At 45.4% G+C, this 25870-nt stretch overlaps 1 protein-coding gene across 1 annotated transcript in view; it reads right to left on the bottom strand.

Annotated features, from left to right (window-relative positions):
* Window positions 1-1627: 1627 nt before the first annotated feature.
* The window catches only part of LOC115316688 (venom metalloproteinase antarease-like TtrivMP_A), a 45579-nt gene continuing 21336 nt past the window's right edge, over window positions 1628-25870 (bottom strand). The window contains exons 9-14 of the mRNA XM_029976124.2: window positions 19357-19412; window positions 18194-18305; window positions 17794-17961; window positions 8230-8362; window positions 4224-4331; window positions 1628-1675 (exon numbers count right to left, since the gene is read on the bottom strand). Coding sequence (XP_029831984.2) covers window positions 1628-1675; window positions 4224-4331; window positions 8230-8362; window positions 17794-17961; window positions 18194-18305; window positions 19357-19412 — 625 coding nt within the window. The remainder of the gene's footprint in view (window positions 1676-4223; window positions 4332-8229; window positions 8363-17793; window positions 17962-18193; window positions 18306-19356; window positions 19413-25870) is intronic.

Here is a 25870-nt window from a genome sequence, read left to right on the forward strand (position 1 = left end):
CTAAAAAAAAGTATGTGTATCTACTTTCACGCACAACAGTCGGAGAGCCAATCAGCGCAACTTACAGAGGCAGCTCAGCAAATGACCATGCCGAAATATATGTTTAGACCAAAAAACGAAGACTGAGTTGTGACATTAAGCAATGCAAGCGTGACGTTTTGCATTGCTTAATGTCCTCCTCTTTTTCGATTGTAAGTCATTTAAAAAGTTATTTAAGCCTTTTAAGCCTTTTTCATTTAGTAGCAACGAAAATTTTGTTTTTTGGCAAAACGAATTTCTACTATAAAATAAAATATTATTTCAGTTCACGGGCGCGCAGAGGGAAAATAGTGAAAAGCCGAGAGGCGTGAAACTTGAAAACCGTTTAGTTCGGTATCAACATAAGATCGTGTTGTTGTTGTTTTTGTTTTCTGTTGAGAAAAACAAAACTGGGGAATCATTGTGTTTTGTCCGGTTTGTCGCGCAATTCTTGGTTCCAGGCGTGAAGGGAGCTGCAGGAACGTTTCCTGGCTGACGCCTGCAGTTTCCGGTACTCCTGCGCGTTCATGTCGAAAAGCTTTTGTCAGACCTCGTCTAGCACGCCGCGATCTTTCCTGCACATTCATCCAGCTTTTCATCAGAGGCCCTTTGGCGCCTGTGGTGTACTGAAACATTGGTACACGTCCCTGCGCGAGCCCAAGACTGCGTTGCTTTCACCCCGAGCCTCCTGGAGCAGGACCACACTTGTGTCATGTCTTGGGTTAGCAAAGGTGATTGAACTCTGCGTTCAGTCTCTCACAGTGTTCTGTCTCACTTGGTGCGCTACAGCCACACGCAATGATTAGTGATCTTCGTAATGGGATAGCGCCGCTCACAACGCGATTGGCAATAAACGGTGACGACAAAAAAGAAGGTTCCTACACACAGCGGTTTTTGAATATGTTTGAATTCGCTTAATTCACAAAGTTCTAAATTTCTGAGATACGTAGTTTTATTGTGCAGAAAGTAAAACGGGGTTTATTTTCTAGAACTAACTTTGTAATTCAAATTCACCCACGACTCCTTGAAATGCGAGAGCATTTCCTTTGATTTACTTCTTGCTCACAATATTTTTATGTCACGTAATGAAGACGTTGGATTGCAGTGGCGATGAAATATGCTGACATGTGAGAGAAGATACGCGATAACCAGAAAGCTATCTTGCGCAGCCGAAACAAAGACTTTATATGTGCATACTGTTGTGTATTGTGTTGCAATTGGTAATAAAATAGATTTGCCTCGAATGATCAGGTACAAGTTGCTACAGTGCTCACGCTCTTCATTGATTTGTAGCACGGCAGATATCTGGACCTGAACGAATGATTGCTGCGAAGAATTTTTTTAAATTCTAGTAAAATTAAAGCAAAACGGCCCCTTAGGTCAAGTCTCTGTATTTCGTTTTTCGCGTTATTTTCCCAGCTAAAGCTAAATGAAGTTAATACAACGTTCTAATAGGCATTTTATTGTAAAAAGATATTGTAAATACATATATTTATTATGATTATTTTCTCATATAACACTGAATTCGAAAGTCAACAAGCAACGGTTTTATTTATACTTCTTCAGAGGCATGGATATTTGAGGCCGCAATTTTCCACCTTGTAACTGTTCAAGACACCTCACTGTCAATATTTTCGCACTTTCCGAACCAGCACCGCTGAAAAAGAGGGAACAATTTTCATCTCAAATTTATGAAATTTGTCGTGGCGAGACACCTCGGAATATTAATCAGCCGTCAATTTATGCTTGCTACGCGATTTTAAGCACCGCGCAGAAGTTTTAACGTAGGATCCCTTTATTACGCGTACGGGCCTGATTTCGCTTTTGGAGCATAATATATGCTAAAAATAAGCATTCAGCGAAAATCGGACAAGGTTAGCAAGAAGATATGTCTGAATACATATACAGGGTGAAACAAGGAGACGCCAGGCTCTTTAAATCGACCGGAAAATTCGGTTTCTTAACCTATCGCGCTACGACTTTGTGCAGCGTTGCCCACGGATGGTGCTTTTTTTTTTTTTGTAAAATTTGCGAAGAGTGAACTTACCTGAAGAAAAAGTAAAGAAAGAAAAAGACTTAGCTCCTCCTATGGAAACGCAGCGACGCCACCGGTCTGCAAACAACACGGCGCCGTTTCGCACGGGAGACAAGAGATGGCGCAACAAACGCCGCCAACGAACGAACATACGGCGCCGAGAGCAGGCCTTTTTAGCAGACGATCTTTTCGACTCAAAAGCGGCGCGCGTTCCCCAGGCGGCGACAGTCGCAGAAACAAAAAAGACAGGCGCGGTGACAGCAAGGAACTGCAGTTTTTTGTCTGCAAAAGGGCCGGCTCTCGGCGTCGTCTGCTCGTTCGTTGGCGGCAGTTGGCGTCGGGACCGCTTGCACCATCTCTTGTCTGCCGTGCGAAACGGCAACGTGTTGTTTGCAGACCTGCGTTTCCATAGAAGCTATACCTTTTTCTTTCTTTACTTTTTCCTCAGGTAAGTTCGCTCTTCGCAAATGTTACAAAAAAAAAAAAAGCACCATCTGTGGGCCACGCTGCACAAAGTCGTAGCGCGACAGGTGAAGCAACCGAATTTTCCGGTCGATTTAAAGAGCCTGGCGTCTCCTTGTTTCACCCTGTAGTTGTAGCACATTTGTGTGTACATGTGCGAATAACTTAAGACAAAACAAACATGCACGTATACGCACTATATACTGACATTGAAGAAGCGCCTCCTGAGTCAATATCACTTTTGAATAGGTTTGAGCTGTTCGCAATTTGTGACGAACTCTCCTTATATGCTTTCCGTCCGGGTATAATGTGTGTGCGAGCAGCATGTGGCATGCCGAATGGGTTTGGTGTCTTTGAGCGAGCCAGCAGATAGCACAGTTCCTATTAATTTTAGCTTCACGTCAAAGCGTGGTTGGTAATTAACATCAGACAAAGAATGCTTAAAATGGGTAAGCGGCGCTTGGTCAATCTGCTCTCTTTTTCATCTCCTACGGAGTTCGAAAGACTGCTCTTGCTGGCGATCCTCTCTGTTCAATGTGAAATCGCAGATAGACAGAACTGGGAAGTTTCGCGGTACACATGTATACCGATAGCATCTTAGAGAAACTTCTGAGTATCTTTATATTTCTTTCAAACTACATGCGAAATAAAAATTTGAATCTCAGTTCTAAAAAAAAAAAATATCGATGTACCGCTTGTATTGCAAAACTGTGAGAGGCTTGGTTATCTCGTTAGATTAGATGCCGAATCTTAACTCTCCGATGTTCAGCATAAATTCAGAAAAACATATTTTTGGTGAACCCGCCCCATAACCTTTTTACAAAAAAAAGGCCTAAGTTATATTTTAAAAATGGTTCGGAAAAGGGTCGATTTTAAAAATTGCACAATAAGCTCCTCTCAAGAACTCCTTCGCCCTTCCTACAATGCCAGAGGGAACTCCAGAGAAGAGGAGAGTGGGGAAAAGGAAACCTCTAATCATCGAGATTAGAGGAGCTTATCCTCCTCTGATGGCGCAGCAAAAAGAAGTTCAGCTTTTTTTTTGTCCAACCTATCCACCCTGGGTGACTCAGGTGTGCTTGGTAGGAGAATTAGAGAAGCACCATCAAGCAAAAGCGGGGTTAATTTAAGAAAAATGTATTTTTTCAAGCATGGTAGTTGGCATCTAGACCCAACAGGAGTCGCTGGGGCAACATTTCGCACCATTAAAGATGGCACACTGTATTACTGTAGTAATCACGGACTTTTTGAAAACAAATCTAGAAACCTAAAAGAACAGGCTGTGCATCACTGAAGGTTCATTGGCGCCAGATATTACTTGCACCCCTAAAGAGTCGAGCTAACTAAAAATATATATAACAATCATTGCCTACCTAGTGTTAACTAGGAGAATATATACTGTAAAGCCGCTCTTGAAGCACACATAGAGTCGCTGTCAGTCGAAAGATCGCAGGGTGTGGACCATTATGGTCTTGATTCTGAGAGCTGATCGGCTCCTCGACGTCCTTATCCACTGATGCCGAGGTCTTATAGGCTACCGAGCAATAGTAAGATGTTCAGTATCCGGCACTTAATGCGTTTCTTAAATTGTTGGTGCTCTAGCTCCCCTAAATGACAGGTTCCCTTCTCCGCACACATCAGAAACACCCATAACCCCCAAGCTGCTTCAAAACTTAAAAAAAGAAAAAAAAAATATTTTGGGATGTCCTACCTTTCCATTATCCCCGCATGGGTAACCAAATGGAGCAAAGCGTTTGTCCGTGATTGTGTACCAACCTAATATATCAATATGGCACGTTATGACGCAGTTCTCCATACTCTGAAAATATTTGTAGCAAGAAAGGTAGTTAACTTCAAACATTTGCTCTGCGACAAATCTGTGATTATGTTTTCAATATTAATTTAGATACGAAATTGTGCAGAACATATGAGCACATAACCAGAGACACTACAGCAAATGTCTAAGGGTCTCCGAAAGCGATGGCTTTTTTCAATTGAGATAGATGGTCAGCGAATAAAGAGTTGTTGACATATTTTATGCCTATGGGTGGGGTCCCAAACAAGGTGAAAACATTAAACTTTAGTCGTACATGTATTATTTGTGCAGTAGGTTCTATTTCCGGTACATGTTTAGCGATTTCACGTCCGTTTCTGTCTAGGTTTCATACCCGACGGTCTAGTCCTTATACAGGGTGCTTTTTTTAGCTGCACCAAATTTTCAAAAAAAGAGGAGCTGGATTAGGGCACTTTTAGTTATGCCATTAGCATATCCGACCTGGCGCCCACTAGGAACCAATTATTTTGTGCGACTAGGCGACTAATTAAAGGAGATCTCTTAATTAAATTTTAATTATTGTTTTTAGAGAACCTATTGCATTTACGAAATTAAGGCCCAGCCTTAATATGCTCCATCCCCACAGCGAAGTAAAGGCAGAAACAATTTCTGCGCGCGTTTTCGGCTAAATTATTTCATTCCCGCAGGCTCTTTCAAACCGAAACTGACTAGAACAAGACCGTCAATGACGTCGCTATCTTCGCCCTCGCTTGGCGTCACAGCAGTGACGTCATCTGTGATGCAGGCACTGCCGTCACCTCTTTTGCAATACGCTGCTCTCTCCTTAGTGTTTTGCTTACCCCTGCAGGTGCAACTTAGGCGTCTGCGGTCGGCGACAGCTGTGCTGTGACATATCCCTCTCTTGACCTGCGGGCGAAGCGACGCTTGCGTTGGTACGATAAATTCTGTTGCATGCATTACCAACGGCCGGCAACGTTAGACAAGTGTCCTGCGTTTTATTTGGGAAAAATATTTTTTCAATGCTGGAGACCTCTGCTACCTATTATTTGCCCCGCTGCTTTATTTCTAAGTTCTTGCTTTTTGATGCATTAAACAATCCAGGTTTTTTTTAAGAACAAAGTAATCATGTTCGTGCAATATCACTCGTTGGCCCCTCTGGCAGTTAAACTATTGCAGCGTGTAACAAACAAATATTTTTTTTGTTCTATGTTACGGTAGTCATGTGCTATGCGCGGCTCAGTGTGAACACGGCATCGGCGCTTTTTCAAGTCTAGCTCAAACAGGGCAGCGTTGAGAACTAAGAGTGACTGCCTCACTTAGAGCCCCAAATAATACTTCAAGAATAAACAGAGTGACGGACAACGCAACTTTCGTCCTTTCGTGCCTCTGTCAGTCCAGCTCTCTGTTTATTTCACTGTCCGTGCCTCTGCTTATTATTTCAGTATCATTTAGTTTACCAACACGCTGACGTCTAACTTAGAGCCCCAAATAAGCACTTTTCACAGCACCAGTATTTTCTTCGGAAACCTTTTAGTTCGCCGAGAAAAGCAGGAAAAATATGGCTTAGCCTATCTTGGTACTTAAAAAAAAAAATAAAGAAAGCTTGGCAGCCAAAGTGATTTGGGCATGTATAAGCCACCCAGCGTTTGCCGCCGCCTGGACACTTTATGAAGTTGGAAAGAGTTGCGTTCAAAGCAATTGCCCGAATCGGTGTCCATCTACAGAAACACGCACATCTTCAGGCCGCTCCGCATGGAACGCAACACGCGCTCGAGCATTTCAGGCGGAACTGCGGCACCGGTGGCGACGATTCTTTGTTTCAGGTTGTCCACTCTGGTGGGTTCCGTAGCGTAGACTTCCTTTTGACTGAACCCCAAAGAAAAAAAGCTAACGAGCTCAGATCTGGTGATCGTGCCGGCAACGGAACTTGACCACTGCGTCCAATCCACTGCTCTGGAAAAGTCCGGTGTAGAAATCGAACAGCACGTGACGGAGAATGCGCTGGAGCGCCGCCCTGTTGAAACCACGTCTCCTTCAGCACGCTGAGAGGCAGGCCGGCAATAGACTCTTCCACGACTCCCTCAAGGATTCTCGCCGTGTATAGTTTTCCGTTCAGTGTGCCGTCAAAGAAATACGAGCCAATGATTTTATCATTAAATATTCCACACCTTACGTTAATATACCATCTCACTTGATTTTTGTGCTGATGGTGCCAACGAGGATTTACGCTTGCCCAGTAATGGGCATTGTGAAGCTTCACCATTGAATTTCTACAGAATTGAGCCTCATCACTCCAAATAATTTTTTTCAAGAATCCAGGATCCCGGTTCATTTCAATAGGGGCCCAATTGCAAAAGTCCAGTCGGCGTTGGAAGTCACTGCCATGTAGCTCCTGGTGCTGGCTAACGTCGAACGGATGCATGCGATGCTTCACAAGCACTTTCCATACTGTAGAGACCGTTGTTTCAGAAGACCTCGCAATTTCGCGCACGCTTGCTTCAGGCTTAGCTGTTACGTACGCGAGAACGTCAGTCTCGAATTTGCGGCTAAGGACATATTTTTTCTGTCTTCCACCATGCCACTTGACGCAAAATTGTTGAAAACGCGTATGAAGGAAGTGTGCGCAGGAAGGAAGCGACCTGGGTCCTGAGCGGCATAAAGTTGCTCAGCATTACGAGCATTCTTTTGCGTAGTTAAATATGCGATCACCATGTCTGTTTTTTCTTTAACCGAAAGTCTTGTCGCAAGGAGCGACGCCATTCAGATGCGTTTCCTGCCAGTCAGAGACAGGAAGGCGCAGCACTATAAATCGCATGGTGCCTGTGTTATTTGTAGCCTTCGTCCTTCCAAAGATATGGGTGCAAGCCTGTGTCTTTTACAACAGAAGAGCAAGTGACGCAGCGTTCGTCACTTTTTAGCACCATTGAACAAGTCTTCAGAGCAGCTTGTATCATATCAACGAAAGGAAAGGGTAGCGTCAGGAAGCCCGCTAGGACAGCGTGTTTTACGCCTGCCGCGGTAAGCAAAACACTAAGGAGAGCACCGTCAATTAGCCGCCTAGTTGCCAAAATACTTTGTTCCTAGTGGGCGCCAGATCGGGTATGCTAACGGCTTAACTAAAAGTGCCCTAACGCAGCTCTTCTTTTTTTAAAATTTGGTGCAGCTAAAAAAAAATACCCTTTATATGCAATACCTAAGAGGCGTTTGAGGTAACGTGAATAAACAAATTTAAAACAAGTCTTTGTTCTTTCGTACAAAGACAAAAATCGAGATTGTACTTTTCCAACCATAAAGAGAGTATAGCTCTATGGGAGCCTGAGCTGTGACGTATGTTCATGACACAGCACAGACATAATCAGCATTACTTGAAAGGCAGCTTTTCTTATTGGAAACGTTTTTATTAGCCCACAACTCAAGGGTTGCCCAAACAGAAAAAAAAATGCTGTGCACAGCAAAAAAAGAATTGTGCACGCTTCTAAAAAGCGTGAAGTGTGCTGCGCGCGCCTACGTTTTCAGTGAGGGCATCAACCATGCAAACAACACGCCTTTCCTCCCCGCCTCCCCACTATCGTCCCCTCCTCTTTCTTGTTTTCGCAAGATTGGCGATTGACAAAAACAGTTGGGTCTTGACGACAGCCAGCCGAGCGTGTGTCTCCTGATCCACGTGATGAGCACCCTTAAAACATCTCTACAAGAACCCAAGTAGTAAAGAGCATTTCCCCCAGCGAAAAAAAAAGAAGACGTTTGCAAGCGGTTTGGAGCGGAAGGAAACCATTCATTTGCAGCGACAGCAAATGCTGTGGCTGCACAAAAGGTGCACTGTTTCGACAGATCTTCAGCATGCTGCGCGCATTCCCGAGAGGTAGGGGAGCGGATTTCAGGGCAGGAAAGGTATACGAAGGGGAACGGGAGTGATGCTCACGGCCGAAGAGTATCGCTCCCGGTATGCCTGTCGACAAAACCTCTCCGGTGTGAACGACCGGTTCGCAACCTCCTTGGTGACGTTAAAAAAGTCATAGTCGGATTGCGTTTTCCAGCATTGCTCTCCACGTAGTCTGCAAACAAGCAAGAATCGATCATTATATGAATTAAAATAACAATATATCGAAATTTGGGTGTGTGCAATGGGAGAAATACGGATGCTTTTATGATAATGCAATTTATTCAAAGGTGCAAGCGAGCTGCACTAGAATGATGAAAATATTCCCTGGAGAAGAGGAACAAACGGGGACAAAGGAAACACATCAATCTCCAAACGCAGCTAGGTGACTGGTGCGCGACAGAAAATATCCGCTTGGTCCTGGTATCGAATCAGGGACATCTCTATTTCCAGTAGAGGTCTCTGCCTACTGAAATAATCAGGAGTTAGGCGTCAGTAGAGCAAACGGGTTTTATCAGTTGCCGCCGGTCGAACACCAACAACCCTAGTGAAAAAGCCATTTGTCTGAGAAATTTCTTGTGTCCAATAAACACATATGAATCATGAAAGGTATATAAGAACATATAAGAAGCATATAAGAACCGTAAAAAGAACTATATAAGACATATATGAACATATGAGAAAATTTTCACAAGCTTTTTTATATAGTTCTTATATGTTCTTATATATCTTTTATGATTCATATGTGTTTACTGGACGCAGGCATTTCTGATACAACTGACATTTTTTGATACGGAAGCGTAAATAACCGGCATATCAAGGTTATTATGATAATGAAAATAATGCAAAGGTGCAAGCGAGCTGAAAAAGCACGATAAAAAAATCGCCGAAGAAAAAGAACAGGGGAAAAAGGACAAACACAAATCTCAAGACAGCTTGGAGAAATTAACTGTGTTTGGAGATATTTGTTTGTCCTTTGTCCCCCTTGTTCTTCTTTTCCAGGGGATATTTTTATAACGGACGTTTTCCTAATTCATGAGTTTAGGTTAATAATACACAATTTAAATTTTTAATGAACGCACACGAAGCAAGAGAGAAAATTATCCTTCCACCAGCAGAACGCAGTCGATATACTAATGCCTCTTTAATTGGAGTGATTATCCAAAATGCGTGCCAACAAAAATTCTCAGGGCCCACTCACACTGAGTCAACACGACGGACACAGCAACACAATATGTTGTCCAACAATCGTGCAAATTGGTGCTCCCTTCCCATGTTGTCCGACAACCCTGTCACATCGCAGCAACAGTAGCACAACATGGATGACAACGAAAAAGTTACGTTGGTATGACAGGTTTCGGCAACAAAAACAGAAGCAACTTGTGCTGGACTACGTATGCTGCTCTGATCACTGGCTGGGCGAATTTCGGGCCGACAACAAGACAACACAGATAGCTCTAAGGGCAGAGCTAGTTTCCTATCAACTTCATTTTCTTATGAGCTTAATGAAATAAAGGCTTGGAAAACGTTATCCAACAATAATTGAGGCTGTCATGCAGCTAAAATAATCTTATGAATGCTTCACTGGATAATTATGGCAAGTGCTTGTCGAAATGGTCACAGAGGCGGTCGTGAACGTTCAGACTGGTGTTGAAATTGGAACTACCGAGAGACCAGCTTACATTACTGATAGTGAAATAAAATGGCATGTCTATACTCGACTGCTGATAAAGTATTATTAAAACGACGCAAGAAAGCAAAGGTTAAAAAATAACAGCAATGAAACGACCGCTATGATAGAGAGTCTTGATTTCATTTCATTTCATTTCATTTATTATAACTTCAGGCGCCCACGGGGCTTCATATAAAGGGGGCAAGTACAACATTATTCAAAACACAAACAGAAAAGAACTAAAACAAGAAAGCAGGTGTTACGGTTGCGATGCGTTTAAGTAAATGGTAAAAGAAGCTCTGAAACCAGAGGATTCTTGGATGATTACAATATTATCACGAAGGGAGTTGCATTCGTATATAGCCAACACTAACGGGGATAATATTAAAAAAATTAAGATATATAAATGATCTATGCACACGCGAATAATTAAGTAGTTTATTTTTTTTCTTACAACTTGTGCGCTAGAGCGATACCCTGGTGCTCTTTATATGCATGCTTAAATTGATCGGAACAGAAGTAATTTTCCAATATTCAACGTGTATAAATAAAAAATGAAAGCCGTTTACAACTCCCTGTAACACCGAATTGGAGCGCAGCTCTTGAGGAGGAGGAGGGAAGGGTACTGAGGGTAACCTGTTCTCGGGGCGGGGGGGGGGGGTCATGTCACCTTGGGGGGTCACGTGACCCCCCCAGAAAAATTTTTCCGCTAGATTTAGCGGGGAATTGTTTCCGCTAGATTTATCGGGGAAATTTTTCCGCTAGGTTTAATGGGAAAATTTTTCCGCTAGACTTAGCGGGGAATTTTTTCCGCTACATCTAGCGGGGAAATTTTTCCACTAGATTTAGCGCGGAATTTTTTCCGCTAGATTTAGCGGGGAAATTTTTCCGCTAGATTTAGCGGGTTAATTGTTTCGCTAGATTTAGCGGGGCATTTTTCCCGCTAGATTTAGCGGAGAAAATATTCCGCTAAATTTAGCGGAGAAATTTTTCCACTAGATTTAGCTGAGAAATTTTTCCGCTAGATTTAGCGGGGAATTTTTTCCGCTAAATCTTGCGGGGAAAATTTTTTTCGCTAGATTTAGCGGGAAAATTTTTCCGCTAAATCTAGCGGGGAAATTTTTCCGCTAGATTTAGCGGGGAAACTTTTCCGCTAGATTTGGCGGGGAAAATTTTCCGCTAGATTTAGCGCGTTAATTTTTGCGCTAGATTTAGCGGGGCATTTTTCCCGCTAGATTTAGCGGAGAAATTTTTCCGCTAGATTTAGCGGGGAAATTTTTCCGCTAGATTTAGCGGGGCATTTTTCCCGCTAAATTTAGCGGGGAATACTTTCCGCTAGATTTAGCGGGGAAATTTTTCCGCTAGATTTAGCGGAGAATTTTTCTCGCTAGATTTAGCGGTGAAATTTTTCCGCTACAAATTTAGCGGGGAAATTTTTGCGCTAGATTTAGCGGAGAATTTTTTCCGCTAAATCTAGCGGGGAAAATTTTTACGCTAGATTTAGCGGAGAAATTTTTCCTCTAAATCTAGCGGGAAAATTTTTCCGCTAGATTTAGCGGGGGAATTTACCCATAATGCACCGCGCGGTTACGGCGACGGCGACGGCGACGGCGACGCCGACGCCGCTCAAGCCGGAAATGGGCCCCTAAGAGCTGCGCTCTAAAAGGGTTTGTTCGTAGAGTGACCAAATGAAGTTTTTGAGAATCGTCAGTACGCGTGGAAATATGTGGTACAGCCCGGCAATGCAGTTCTCTCTTCGAGGGGCAGTGGTGGTCCAAAGTATGCAATGATGCAAGTCTTTAGATTTTCCTTCTTTGTGCAAGAGTTGGTGCTCCGAGTTTTTCCTTTAGTGAGGGAATGCTTGTGCGCGTGTAGTTTTTAAGAATAGAGCTTGTGGCTCTATTTTGCACTAATTCAAGCCTTTGTGTCCAATAAAACTGATATGGTTTTCATATTAGAGAAGCGTAATAAAGTTGAGATCGAATGAGGGCGGTATATGCTACAAGCTTTGTTTTCCAGTTGGCCATGCGAAGATTTCGACTTAGAAAACCGAGGCTTTGATTTGCTTTTACACTTATGTGATTGATGTGGGCTTCCCAAGACAAGTTTGATGTGAAATGACCCCCAAGATATACGTATGTATGCACATGTTCAAGAGCCCCATCGAAGAAAGTCTGTGTTAAACTCTGCTGCCCGTACGAAAATGTCAGATATGGCCCTGATATATTTTCTATACGGCCAGATATGATAATATAAGCAGTCAAATAGGGCTGTATTTCGCCAGATATGGGAGCTAATACGGCCGTATTTCGCAATATAGGTGGATAAATACTGCCAGATCTGGCCGTATAAGTGCGTAAATACGGCCATTTATCAGCATACACGCGTGCAAATATAGCCCCTGATAATGATATATGGCCCGTTTCAGTCGTGCAAGCAACAAGTTATATGTACTCGCCACGACACTGGTTGATTGATCTATATTGCATGAGTCTCATGTAATTGGGTAACTATTGTCAACACCCTTAAAGTGAAGTTACTCCAGGTATTTGGACCAATTAATCAATTGCGCAATTTGAAGATTGAAAGACAAATGAAATTTGGTTGTATGTTTGATGTGTGACAATATGACGAAGTGCGATCGGAACGCGAGTTAATCAAATAATTGATTTTAGTCGCAGCTCTTAGGCACCCCTTTTCCGAGTTAAGCGGTCTGTGCGTCGCCATCGGTGTAACCGCCCCGCTAAATTTAGCGAGAAATTGAATTGGTATGTAAGTCACGTGAGGTCAATTTTCCCGCGAAATCTGGCAGTAAAACAAATTTTTTTCATGTTTCACCGCTAAATTGAGCGGGTAAACACGAAACGTTAGCTTACTCAAGATGCAAGACGCTACTTCGCCGTCCCGAATCTTTTTCTCTTCGAACGGAAGCCGTTGCGCCCGGAGTACAATACGCAGCTCTTTCAAAACCGTTCGAGCAGCATCGCATCCGTTCGTTTGCGAGCGTCGGCGATTCATCGTGTGTTGAAAGTCGGAAGATGTGCTGTCCGTGGTGCCTTTTATGTGTAACTCGTTTGTAAAAAAAATTTGAAACAGTGTACACATGATTTTAAATTTATTGGTAAAAATATATATACATATTTATTTATCTAGTTATTTGTCGACATCCTGCACAAAAAAAATAGTCGCGTTTATTTTTTTATTAAAAATTATCATGTGGGTTATAGAGCGTAAAACATAGTATCTTAAAACTCGCATCGTTTTGAGTTCAAAAGCTGGACGTAATAGAACTGTATGTTCTCTCGGTATTGACAGCAGGGTAGATACTACGCGTGTTTTAGGCCAATCGTGTCTCCGGTTAGGGTCACGTGACTACAGTCTAGAATTTGTGACTCAACAGGACATCGCACCTGCCTGGCGCCCAAGGCCACACATAGACTTCACAGCACTGTCAACCTTCGTTACAAGTGACACATCCCCTTGTTGTGGCCCCATAAGATAAGCCTTTTGTTCGTGAAACCCCGTTTTGGCATCCTCTTCGATCCTTTTCTCTCTCTCCCTAAGCTGAAAGCGTTGTAAAAGGTGAGTGGTCACGTGGTTTGTCGGATGACGCATTAGCCGTTGCCGATCTCGGAATGCGTTTAGCCGGACCTAGTTTGGCGTGTGAATTCTCCCGCTGTGGCTGCTGCGTATGTCTGCTTCCGCAAGCAATCTCTTCAAAGCTCAAGAATTTTTTGTGATGCGTTTAGTGTTCGGTTCTACAAACGACAGCTTGTGCTACATCGTGTTGAATCTTCACGGGAACTTTCTCGTTTCTGTGTTCGAGTGGTGGTTTTGCCGTGGCCGTGTCGACATCTCCTTCGGATAACACCTGTCAAGTCGCGCCTCGTCAACATAAGTGCGCTGCAACCTATTTCGTGACAATTGATCGTTTTTGCTAAATGTATTCTTCAAGATTACCTCTAGATTTAGGCCGTGTCTATCTCCTGGCAGCCGGGAGAATCATTGTGCAGAATGTTTCGGCATTGGTGCGATTGAGCTACAAGCAGAAAGTTTCGATATGCCGCCTTCAAAGTTTTGACGTGTCGCCCAAAAACAACAGCAACACAGACTCTTAATTACGCGTTTCAAAATTTGACGAACGGCTTTACGAGTCGCTTGTAGAAAGATTGTTACGATTTTGTGAAATACTGGTAAACAATGCTAGGTTACCGTCATAATCTAAACCCTGAGATGAGGATAAATCAAATAACGGACAACTTTCATTGACTCAGGCTTTATATTATGATGTTTCCTAACTGGCATGCCAACATACTTTCGCTCCTTGCAAGGGTTACCGTCTCGCGGACGGGCGAAACCGTTCCCCTGACGGCGGCGTCTCGGCGAGCTTGCACACGGAGCCGCCGCCGACCGATCGCCGTTATCGGCGTTATGTAACGATAGGCACAGGACATCTACTCCACGAATGGGCAAAAGCCTATGTAAAGGCGTGCACGAACGGAAAAAACGGTAGAAAGGTACCGTTGCTCGTCGCTATGAGATGCGTGCCGCAAACTCGGTCATCCGTGGGCGTGTCCCTCTCGTCCCGCATGTACCTCTAACTTGACGGACACTCTGTCTCGCGATTCATGCCGACAAAACCATCGTCGGGATACCGGGTAATCGCTACAGCCGAGCGCGGCACAGTTTACCATTGCTCCCGCTGTGGAGGGTCGAAGAGTCAACTACCAGCATGGTGGATACCGTTTTTCTTTTTTTTCTTGCAGATTTGTTTTAAAAGAAGCCGTGAACGCTACACTTATGCGGTTTGTTCGAGAGTGATACGCCCGGGGGGACGTTATGCACTTTGCTAATCTTTGCGATAAGTCAGATAATTAATTAAAATTCATTAATTAACTTTTAATTAGTGAAAATAGACATATGGTTTCAATTAGAAACGTGCTGAGCGTTGTCCAAACCCCTAAACCAGTAATTTTTAGAAAGACTGAGCGCGTGTGAAGCGCAGTAGTGCGCTGAAGCTACCCATCGTAGACCAGGTACAAGGCTGGGGCTAGATAAGAGACAGAAAAATTGCGCGGGCGCCTTACCGAAACCGCTAGCCTTGTACCTGCTCCACGAGTGGTGGCTTTATTGCGCTTCTCACGCACTGAAAGACTTTCTGAAAATGACTGATTTAGGTATTTTGGACGACGCTCCGCTAGCTGCTTATTGGAACCGTATGTCTATTTTCACTAATTGAAAAGTTTATTAGTGAATTTTAATTAATTAGCCGAGTAATCGCAAAGCTTAGCGCCCACGTAATGCCCCCCTGGGCGTATAACTCACTCGCAGAAACCGCATAAGTGTAGCTTTCATGACTTCTTTTTTTAAACAAATCTGCAAGAATAAAGAGATCTGCCCAATTTTTCATATATCCATATTTGTTTTTTTATATAAGTCCAGATCTGCCATTTTCGTAAGGGTGGACTTAGCTTAGTACTAAGATTTTGACATTTTGTTTTGGAAATATTTATCTGCATTTGCCACATCAGAGACCCTGTTTTAATTTTATTTAGGTCGCTCTCAAGTTCAATATAATTATGAATGCTAGATGGTTTTCTCCAAATAACACAATCATCAGCATAAAAACGGATGGTGGACTGGATAGTAGCGAGCAAGTCGTTTACATACAAAAGGAAAGTAGTGGGCGCAGCACGGTTCTCTGTGGTACTGCCGATTTTACTTCTCGATGACATGAAGATTCGCGTTCATAGCAGACAATTTGCAAGCGGTCGACGAGGGAATTTAATTATACTGTATGACAGCAATGGTTCCATTTGCACAGCGCGTAATTTAAAAAGAAGAAGCCGTTGATGTGGTACCCGGTCAAATGCTTTTTTACAGTCTATAAAATTACATGAGTAAATTTTAAAGTGAAGGTTCTGATGAAGATATGGGACAAATTCAAAAAGCTAGGTTTCGCAAGAATAATACTGCCGGAAGCTGTGCTGGTTTACAAAGAGCAAGTTGGTGTCCGACAAATGATGTATAATAGTCCAGAAAATTACATGCTCCATCAGCTTACTAGGCACACTTGTCGGAGAGATTAATCTGTATTTCGTCAACTCATTCTTTTGACCGGTCTTAAAATGTAGAGTGGCTTTTGCTTCTCTTCAGTTTGCAGGAATTTTACAAGCACGTAAGGATTGTTGGAAGAGTAAACACAGAAGAGAGGAAGCTTCTTATTTGCAGAGCCTAAGCACTTTCGTTGAAATAATATCAGGGACTCTAGCTCAACTTGGTCGAAGATTTTCTATTAGTTTGTGAATACCAGTCGCACACATAGTATTTTGAGCCATATTAGTTAGTATACTATCTTCACGTAAAATAACTAGCAAGGGAAAGGCCTCATCAGAAAACATTTCACTAATCAAAAAACAATTCGCTAAACAAATTGCCAAATCGTTCACACACATCAACAGCATCCAGCTCGTTTCTCGAAGAATCAGTATAGTGAAAGGGATTGGAAGTGTGCTTGGAGTTAACTGCATTCCAAATTATTTCGTGTTAGTTTTTATAAGGCCTCGAATGTCTTCAATAAAGAACGAATTTTTCGCTTTTGTTTATTTCATTTACACACCATTTGGGGAATTTCGCCATACTTTGCAAATGCATTCAAAGATCGCGATAATTTAGGCTGCGTGGTTGGAAACTTAGAAACAGCCGCTACCAGACACCTGAATTGATTCTAAAATCCCCAGGACGTCTTGGGGAATGAACCACAGTCACTAGTTGATGTCGTCCCGTAGCAATTTCCGGCCCTTCGAACGCTTTACCACATCCACTCTAAAAAAAGTCTGTGCCTCTACTTTCACGCACAACACTCGGAGAGCCAATCAGCGCAGCTTACGGAGGCACCTCAGCAAATGACGATGCCGAAAGATATATTTAGACCAAAAAACGCAGTCTGAGTTGTGACATTAAGCAATGCAAAACTGCATGCTTGCATTGCTTAATATCACAACTCAGTTTGCGTTTTTTGGTCTAAACAGATGTTTCGGCATCGTCATTCCCTGAGCTGCCTCCGCAAGTTGCGCTGATTGGTTCTCCGAGTGTTGTGCGTGAATTCAGAGGCACAGATTTTTTTAGAGTGTTGAAGAGTCGCATTTCCAGCGACGCTTTGCCACACACAAACAAAGGTAAACAATCAAGATGGCGGAGTGTTCCAAGCGTTGGGCCAGGCGTCAGCGCGGTGTGATAGCGTGGTCGGACAAAAAATTGGCCAAAACGGAATCCGAACGACAGCAACTTGTTGCCCTGCTGTTCTTGTTGCCGCGATGTGAGAGGGTCACCGGAAACGCGTCTTCCTCGTTTTGCCGAATAGAGTTGTCCGACTGTTGCATCAGTGTGAACGGGCCTTAAAGGCGTCGAATCAATCAGCCTTGTGTTCCTTTCCGTTCGGTTTGTTCACACTAAAAAACCGACAGACGTACTAGGACTCTAAAGAGAAAATTAATTGTCACGTTTAATGGACTCAGCTACCTTTTGGTAAACGCTTTCATGTTTCTTAAAGTCGATATAATGACCACAATTTGTCTATATCGAGAATAACAGCACAACCACAATACTAAGTATTTTCGTTGTGAACTTGTAGCCTCGTTGCCTCTCCAATGACAGGTGAGCTGCAAGTTCCTTTCAACTATCGCTGACAGCTTAAGGAACATGGTGCGCGTGTTATGGTAACACTTTTAGCGTCGTCGTTCGTTCGGTGGATTCAGATAGTTTTTAAGTGAACTACGATTTAAGTAACTACGATTATAAGTAACATCCCCGTCAACTCGCAAACGATACATTCAAAATTAGGGTGAAATAATAGCATAGGAAATGTCACGGGTCCAAAGGAAAATAAAGGTTCGAAGATGCCAGCACCTAAGGAAGTTCAAGCAACCACTTACTTCAAAACAAATTGCATCTGCTCCTCACTACAACTTGAAAACGTGAAAGGCGGTCCATGAGGCCCTCCACGTTTCATTATGTATTTCTTAGGGTACTCGCAGTCACGAGCACCAGGATGTTTCGGGATGTTTTTCGTGGGACCACTTCCATCGTGCTCGCTCCCGAGCCTGCGAAAATATTGTTCATGCTAAGAAAATTATCTGATGCTCAACACCATAGTCAGGGACAGATTAAGAAACGCAAAGCAAGGCTCATGATGGTCACGCTTCTTATCGGCCCATATCACATTGTTCGTAGCGATGATAAAAGGCATGGGATTCACTAACGGTGACTGAAAAAGCTTTTCCCGGGTGATACGCTGAGCACATGTGTTTATAAAGGAAGCGACGAGATACTTACAAATGCCCAATTTCGTGGGCTATTGTGGCGAACCTATAGTACAGAGGAGGTATTTCCTGGGAAATTCCCACATTAGCGCCTTTCACGCAGACCATTCCAGTATAGGCGACACCTGGAAATTATAATCCATCTGTTGCCTAACAAATACATTCAATAACAATTTTTTTTCAAGCTGTAAGAATGCGCTGTGATGTAAAAATCCCCCTCATTGGAGAAGGAGCTATTTAGAATTATCAGACGTTCATCCACTTAAAATTAAAAATTAACCAAGGCGTGACCGCTTGTGCAATGCCAAGGAAACAAGCCGTATCAAGAAGTGGGGCGGTGTGCTTACAGGGAAAATTTGTTTTCAGAAAGATACAAGCAAAACAAACACGCAAACAAACATCTACAGTTACTTTTTTTAGCGCAAAGCTAAATTACGATGAACTAAACGCTCAGTCTTTGGCCAAATGTCGCGCTCGGTGCTCGAACCTGATGCCAAAGTTTCCGAACTTGCTGACTCAAAGGTTATGAACATTTTCAGGAAATTCACAATAAGACGAGGGCAGTCGACGAAGTCCAGCAACGCATGAAAATGAGTGACGTCCGCTACCGGAAAGGGGACTCAATTTGCCAGTGTAATATTAAAAAAAAAAATGCTTCTAACTTTTGAATTCGAAAACAGTAAGTTTTAAAACTTTGGCATCAGTTTGTACCGTTAGAGCTCGCTTTGGAGGGCACTTAGCATTGGGCAATGCGTAGGCTGTTGTTGATTTTCGCGTTTGGTGTTGTCGAAATCTCACCACGAATATAAGTGAAAATTTCAAAAGATATTCGTTGAATGTGATTTTTATGATCATCATCTGACGACAACCCTTTTCGTCAAATTTTATTTCTGAACTAAGTGGCCAAAACGTGCTTTAAAAAGATTTTGAACTTGACTTTCTCTAACTGCTTCAAAGCAAGAAATGTTAATTTTTTTCAGTAAAGGCCATCTTCTGTGAAAACGGCTACCAACTTACAAATTTCACTCAGTAATTCGTGTTACTAACTACCAGAAACAACGAATGTCAATTGTTATTCGTTAAACATCTCGTGGAAATAACTGCTTAAACTCCGATTTTCTCATTATTCAAGAAAAAATATGTGGTCCGGAGCATCTTCTGACCCCACCCTCTTACCGTTAATATCAGAATATAATTTGTTAGTGTTCTTGTCACGTCTCCCTAAGTTGCGCCTGAAATGGAATCATAAAAATACTAATTACGCGCATCCCTGCTGCTATGAACATTAATCACGTGAAACGGTGTATGTACATATAGTTTGTGCTTTTTAGGCTTTACATGTTCTTTTTTAGAAAAGCCGTGAAAGCTACACTTATGCAGTCTCGGCAGGTGATTTACACGGCGATGGTGACGTAACAGAGGAGCTGTCACGATAAGTAAGATTACGAACTAAAACTTGTGAATGAACGTTCCAGTTTAAAACAAGTATAATTGTAATTAGAACGAAGTTGAGCGTCATCAAAAAGCACTAAATTAGTTGGTTTTTGAAAATTTTGGAACATTGGGGAAGGGTAATGGCGCGCTGACGTTACCACCCGAAAGATCGGTGCAAGGTTCTAAGATGAGAATATAGTCGTCTGCGTTTACCCATTACCAGCCCTGCCAACCTAAAACACTCGATTTTGAATGTAATACTTACCGGCAGCCCTTATCACGCCCTTCACTAGACCATCGCTTTGAACCAAATGTAGAGATAGAGAAAAAGATTGTGCATCATGCAGAGCACAGGCTTTTTTTTTTGTATGTAGAACATTAAGATATCGCCAGAAATATTAGATATCCACTAAACTCACTTACTATGCATAAACAACCGACAAAATCGAAGACTCCACTTAACCTTTGCAAGAGAAATATTGTTTCCAGGAAATTGTGTCGTAATGTTTGCTGGCAGGAAATTTTGAAACCGAAACTGCGACGCTTGCGACAACATAATACTGACAATTTCAGATCACTAGGATTCGCTTAACTAAAGGGTTTGATATCCTCGGAAAATAATACTTGAATAACTTGTAGCACGCATCGCGTATTTGCCGAAATTATGCACCTCTACCGCTCGTTTTGAGAGGCAACAAAGCTTTTTTACACGTCTCTTGTCGCCTTGCCGTAAAGTCAATTTAACCGGCACATAAACAAAGAGGGCAAGTTACGATTTTGGATTGAAATGCTTTTTTACTTAAGCTTGCTGGCACGAGTGGGACCGAAGCACGAAGGTAGCAAAAGTGGCGATGCAGACGAGTTTGTTTATCACTAGGTAAGGTAAATACAGCGCAGAGTAAGACGAAGACAAAGAGGAGACAGATATCAGCTCATATGTGACCTCTCTTAAACACATATCGCAGACACATAAAAGCACATATTTGTGTAACTAGATACCGCCTCCTGAATAAGTGAACTATGCCGAAATAAAAATCAAGATTATTTTTTTTAAGAAAACGTGAAAATGTATTATTCCTTTGAACCCAGAATCCAGATGGTGTTTGCATAATGTGAGTGCAACACTTGTCTGCCAGTAGTACGAATGATACGGATGACCTAAAAAAACGCATGAAAGCTTTGCAGGTGACGGTTTGAAGGTTAAAACAGCTCCTCCTTAGGTGTTTTTCACCTAGCAAAAAACTGTCTGCTCACAAAAATTTACAACTCCCAATTTTAGAATATGGGAATGTCGTTTATGATCGAGTCATCGTTTGTTTTTGCCGGTTTTTTGTTAAGGTTTGTTGTTCTAGCGCTCGTCCTGGGTTCTTTATGCCATTCGTCTGTGCGCTGTCCTTACCTTCTCTTGTGCAAGGATAGACTAAAAACTTTCCGGAATCCAATTATTTCAAATGAACAGAATGCAAATATCAAATCGATTTATCCAATAGTCTAGTTTTGACAAGCGTTCAAGTGAAACAACCTTGTGCATTTTTAATCAAAAATAAAATCAATACATATATATATATATATATTTATATATATATTGCCGCGCGCGCTCGCCAAGTAGGCAGCGAGCGCGTGGCCTAATGGTTATCGCGCCTGCCTCCCACGCGAAAAGCTAGGGTTCGAATCCTGGAGCGACATGTCTTTTGTTTATTCCTCTAATTTAGTGTTCTGGAGAATTCGAGAATCATGTTGCTTGTTCCAGGCCCGAATGTTCCACGCGTCGAATTTTCTTCGCCGATTATTCCAGAAGACCACGCATGTACATAAGGGGCTCCGCGTGGCGAGCCGCAGTCACTTTCGCCCCAGCGTTCGACTGTGCTGCTACGCCGACTTCGACGCCCGCGACGCTCTGTTATTATCTTTGTACCCTTTTAGTTTTTGGCACAAGTTCGCCACATTAAACGTTTCTTTCTTTCTGTTTATTTAGTGTTCCTTTGGTCACCACCCGTGACATTTTGGTGGAGGTGCGGGGTAACCGCATGCCCGTGCAGCGCTCCCCTCCGAGTTCTCGGAGTGCAAGTTCGAACACAAGCCCCCAAGAACCCAACGAGGACCAGACCGAGATCCGATTAAGTCGCCGGAACCTTGGCCTACCCCCGGAGTTAGGACCCTTGCCACCCAGGACCAGGCAAACAAGGAGGACGACGATGGCCAACCAGTCGGAGACCCCGGCCGCTCCAGCCGTCGTTTACCTGCCCGTCGTACCGCGGACGGCTGCTCCATTCCACGGCGAGCAATACGAAGACGTCGAAGACTGGATTGACCAGTATGAACGCGTTGCCCGCCACAATTGCTGGACCGACGAGCAGCGCCTGAACAACGTCTATTTTTCGCTTGAGGGTACCGCCAAGCACTGGTACGAGAATCATGAGTCCTCTTTGACGTCGTGGGACATGTTCAAGACCGATCTCAAGGCTACGTTCAGCAACCACCACCGCCGAGAGAGAGCCGAGGACCTACTGCGAACCAGAACCCAGGGCCCCAACGAGAGCGTCAACGGCTTCGTCGAGGATGTTCTTCGCCTGAGCGCCCGCGCCGATCCTCAGACTACAGAGGAGAAGAAGCTGCGACACCTGATGAGGGGTGTGAAAAGCGAGATATTCGGAGGTCTCATTCGCAATCCCCCGACGACTGTGGACGGGTTCGTCACGGAGGCGACGAATATGGAACGTGCCCTACTAGCACGCGCCAGGCACTACGAGCGACACCCTGGCGTGACTACTCTGGCGACATCCGGATACAACCTTGGTACCGACCTCCCAGGCATCCGTGACATCATCCGTGAAGTCGTCCGGGAAGAAATCCGCAAGATGCTCCCCGCTATGGATCGCCCGTCCTCCCTGTCGCTAGCCGAGGTCGTGCGAGATGAAGTTCATCGGGCCTCCCAACCTGAGGTTCCGATCAACATGACGACGCCAGAGGAGCCGACTTTGAGCTACGCCGCCATGGCCCGACGACCGCCGCAAGCTAACCGCCAGGCCACGGCGCCACCCCGACGAGACCCTCCGATGTCACAGTATCCTCGACGCCAGTAAGGGCAAGTCCAGGACGTCCGTCCGGAGCAACCCTCGTCGAGGAAGACCGACGTGATGCGAACGGCCGACCGACGCCCGCTCTGCTACCACTGCGGGGAACCCGACCATGTGTACCGCCGATGCCCATACCGACGACTCGGGCTGCGCGGGTTCCACCCAAACGACCCGCGCCCCCGGTATGGTGAACGCCCTCGGGAGATCGACGAGTACCTGCGACGACCCCAGTCCCCCGAGCCTGCGTCCCGCCGAGAGTTCCGGTCGCCATCGCCGCGACGTCCAGCTTCGCCGATGCACCGACCCCGACGTGAAAGCCTGTCACCCCTCGCTCCTCGCCGGGGAAACTAGGCGCGGCAACCCCTGGAGGTGGAGTTGCCGAAGACGACCGACGTAAAGAGCCTCCAAGAACGACGGAGCGCTCCCACTCCCCCGACGCCACGCATCGCTACGACGCCCCTGCAACGGTGTCCAACAACCTAAACGTCGTCATTGACGGCCACGACGCATCGGCACTCGTGGACACCGGAGCAGACTACTCAGTCTTGAGTGGGAGGCTCTCCCGCCGCCTTCGAAAAGTCATGACGCCGTGGGAAGGACCCCAAATACGAACTGCCGGAGGACATCTCATTACACCAGTCGGGAGATGCACTGCTCGCGTCGAGATCCACGGTGAAACGTGCCCTGTCAGGTTCGTCATTCTACAAGACTGTTCGAGGGACGGTATCCTCGGAATGGACTTTCTCTGCGAGTATGGCGCCGTCATCGACCTCAGAACAAACCGGCTGACGCAACGAAAACCTGCTCCACCATCGAAGGAGCCCCAAGCGACGTCACCCACGGTCCGAGTCCTCGCAAACCACGTAAACCTACCACCGCGGTCGAGTGTTTTCGTGCTTGTCGGGATCGATGAAGCTTCCTATGGTGAAGTTCTTCTCGAGGGAAACCTCCAATTGCTCCTAGGAAGAGGCATAGGCGTCGCAAGGGGAGTAGCTGAACTTCAGGATGGGCGGACTGTGGCCCTCGTGACGAACTTCCGAAACGAAACGCAACATCTCACGAAAGGTGCAGCCGTGGGCCACGTCGAGGAACTCCGAAACCCCGCCGAAATCACCGCGATTACTGACGAATTCTCGCCGTCCCAGCAAGACAGTACGTCGCCAGCGCAGCTCGACATTGACCCTAAGCTTCCGGACCCTAAACGACGTCAGCTGGTTAACCTCCTCGCCGAATACCGCGACTGCTTTGCGACGTCGTCGAAGGTGCGCCAGACCGCGGTTGCCAAGCACCGCATCGTTACCGAGGACGACGCGCGCCCTGTGCATCGATCACCGTACAGAGTCTCCGCGAAGGAAAGGGAGGTGATCCAGCAGCAAGTTCAAGAGATGCTGAATGACGACATAATCCAACCTTCAAGCAGTCCATGGGCCTCTCCAGTCGTGCTGGTTAAGAAGAAGGACGGAACTCTTCGGTTCTGCGTGGACTACCGGCAGCTCAACACGGTTACGAAGAAAGACGTCTACCCACTGCCCCGCATCGACGACACTCTAGACCGGCTGCGCCACTCTCGATACTTTTCATCGATGGACCTGAAGAGCGGCTACTGGCAAATCGAGGTCGACGAACGGCACCGAGAGAAGACAGCCTTCGTCACGCCGGATGGACTCTACGAGTTCAAGGTGATGCCCTTCGGACTATGCACGGCGCCAGCAACTTTCCAGCGTGTCATGGACACCGTACTGGCAGGGCTGAAGTGGCAGAGCTGTCTCGTCTACCTGGACGACGTCGTAGTATTTTTAGCTGATTTCGACGAGCACTTGCGACGACTCCGCACGGTTCTCCATGCCATACAGACCGCCGGGCTCACTCTCAAGCCGTCAAAGTGCCGGTTCGCCTATGACGAACTGAAGTTCTTAGGTCACGTGGTTAGTAACGAAGGCATTCATCCAGACCCAGAGAAGACTCGCGCGGTCGCAGCATTTCCAGTGCCAAGAGACAAGAAGGCCGTGCGAAGGTTCCTTGGGCTATGTGCCTACTATCGGCGCTTCGTTCGAGATTTCGCAAGGATTTCCGCACCGCTCACAAACCTCACGAAGGACGCCGAGAAGTTCGAATGGGCCGAGGAGCAGCAGCAGGCATTCGACGAGCTGAAGCGACGACAGCAGACGCCTCCTGTTCTTGGACATTTCGACCAGGATGCGGAAACCGAGATTCACACGGACGCAAGTAACGCAGGACTTGGCGCGGTACTGGTTCAAGTTCAAGAAGGCACCGAGCGAGTCATCGCCTACGCAAGTCGGACATTGTCCAAGGCGGAGCGAAATTACTCCACGACTGAAAAAGAATGCCTTGCGGTCGTCTGGGCAATCACGAAGTTCCGCCCGTACTTGTACGGGAGCCCGTTCCGTGTAGTCACGGACCACCATTCGCTCTGCTGGCTTGCTAACCTGAAGGACCCGTCAGGACGTCTTGTCGATGGAGCCTCCGACTACAAGAGTTTAACATGACAGTGGTCTACAAGTCCGGCCGGAAGCACAGCGACGCCGACTGCTTGTCCAGAGCCCCCGTCGAAACCCCTTCCGGCTGCAGCGACGACAATGACGACGAGAGCTTCCTAGGAGCTGTAAACGCCGACGACATGGCACGACGTCAACGGGACGATCCTGAGCTGCGCGCATTAATCGAGCACCTGGAAGGGGGTGGGGGTACCGTGCCGCGTGTCTTCTCACGAGTATTGCCGACCTTCGCCATTCGACAAGGTGTACTCTACAAAGAGAACTTCGGCGACAACAGCACACCGTGGTTGCTGGTAATCCCGACCGACCTTCGGGTGGAGATCTTTCAAGCATGTCACGACGACCCGACGTCGGGACACCTCGGTTACAGCCGAACACTGGCTCGTATTCGTGAAAAGTATTACTGGCCAAAGCTCCCCAAAGCCGTCCACCTCTACACCCGATCGTGCCACGAGTGCCAGCGACGTAAGAAACCGCCAACGAAACCGGCCGGTCTCCTGCAGCCGATTGGTCCCCCGACCGCACCGTTCCAGCAGATCGGAATGGACCTACTTGGCCCCTTTCCGCCGTCAACATCGGGAAACCGCTGGATAATCGTCGCCACAGATTATCTCACGCGGTACGCCGAAACGAAAGCCCTCCCTTCAGGGACTGCTGTGGAAG

This window comes from Ixodes scapularis, unplaced genomic scaffold (assembly GCF_016920785.2).
Source record: "Ixodes scapularis isolate PalLabHiFi unplaced genomic scaffold, ASM1692078v2 PGA_scaffold6__148_contigs__length_123643588, whole genome shotgun sequence".
Classification (NCBI taxonomy): Eukaryota; Metazoa; Arthropoda; class Arachnida; order Ixodida; family Ixodidae; genus Ixodes; species Ixodes scapularis.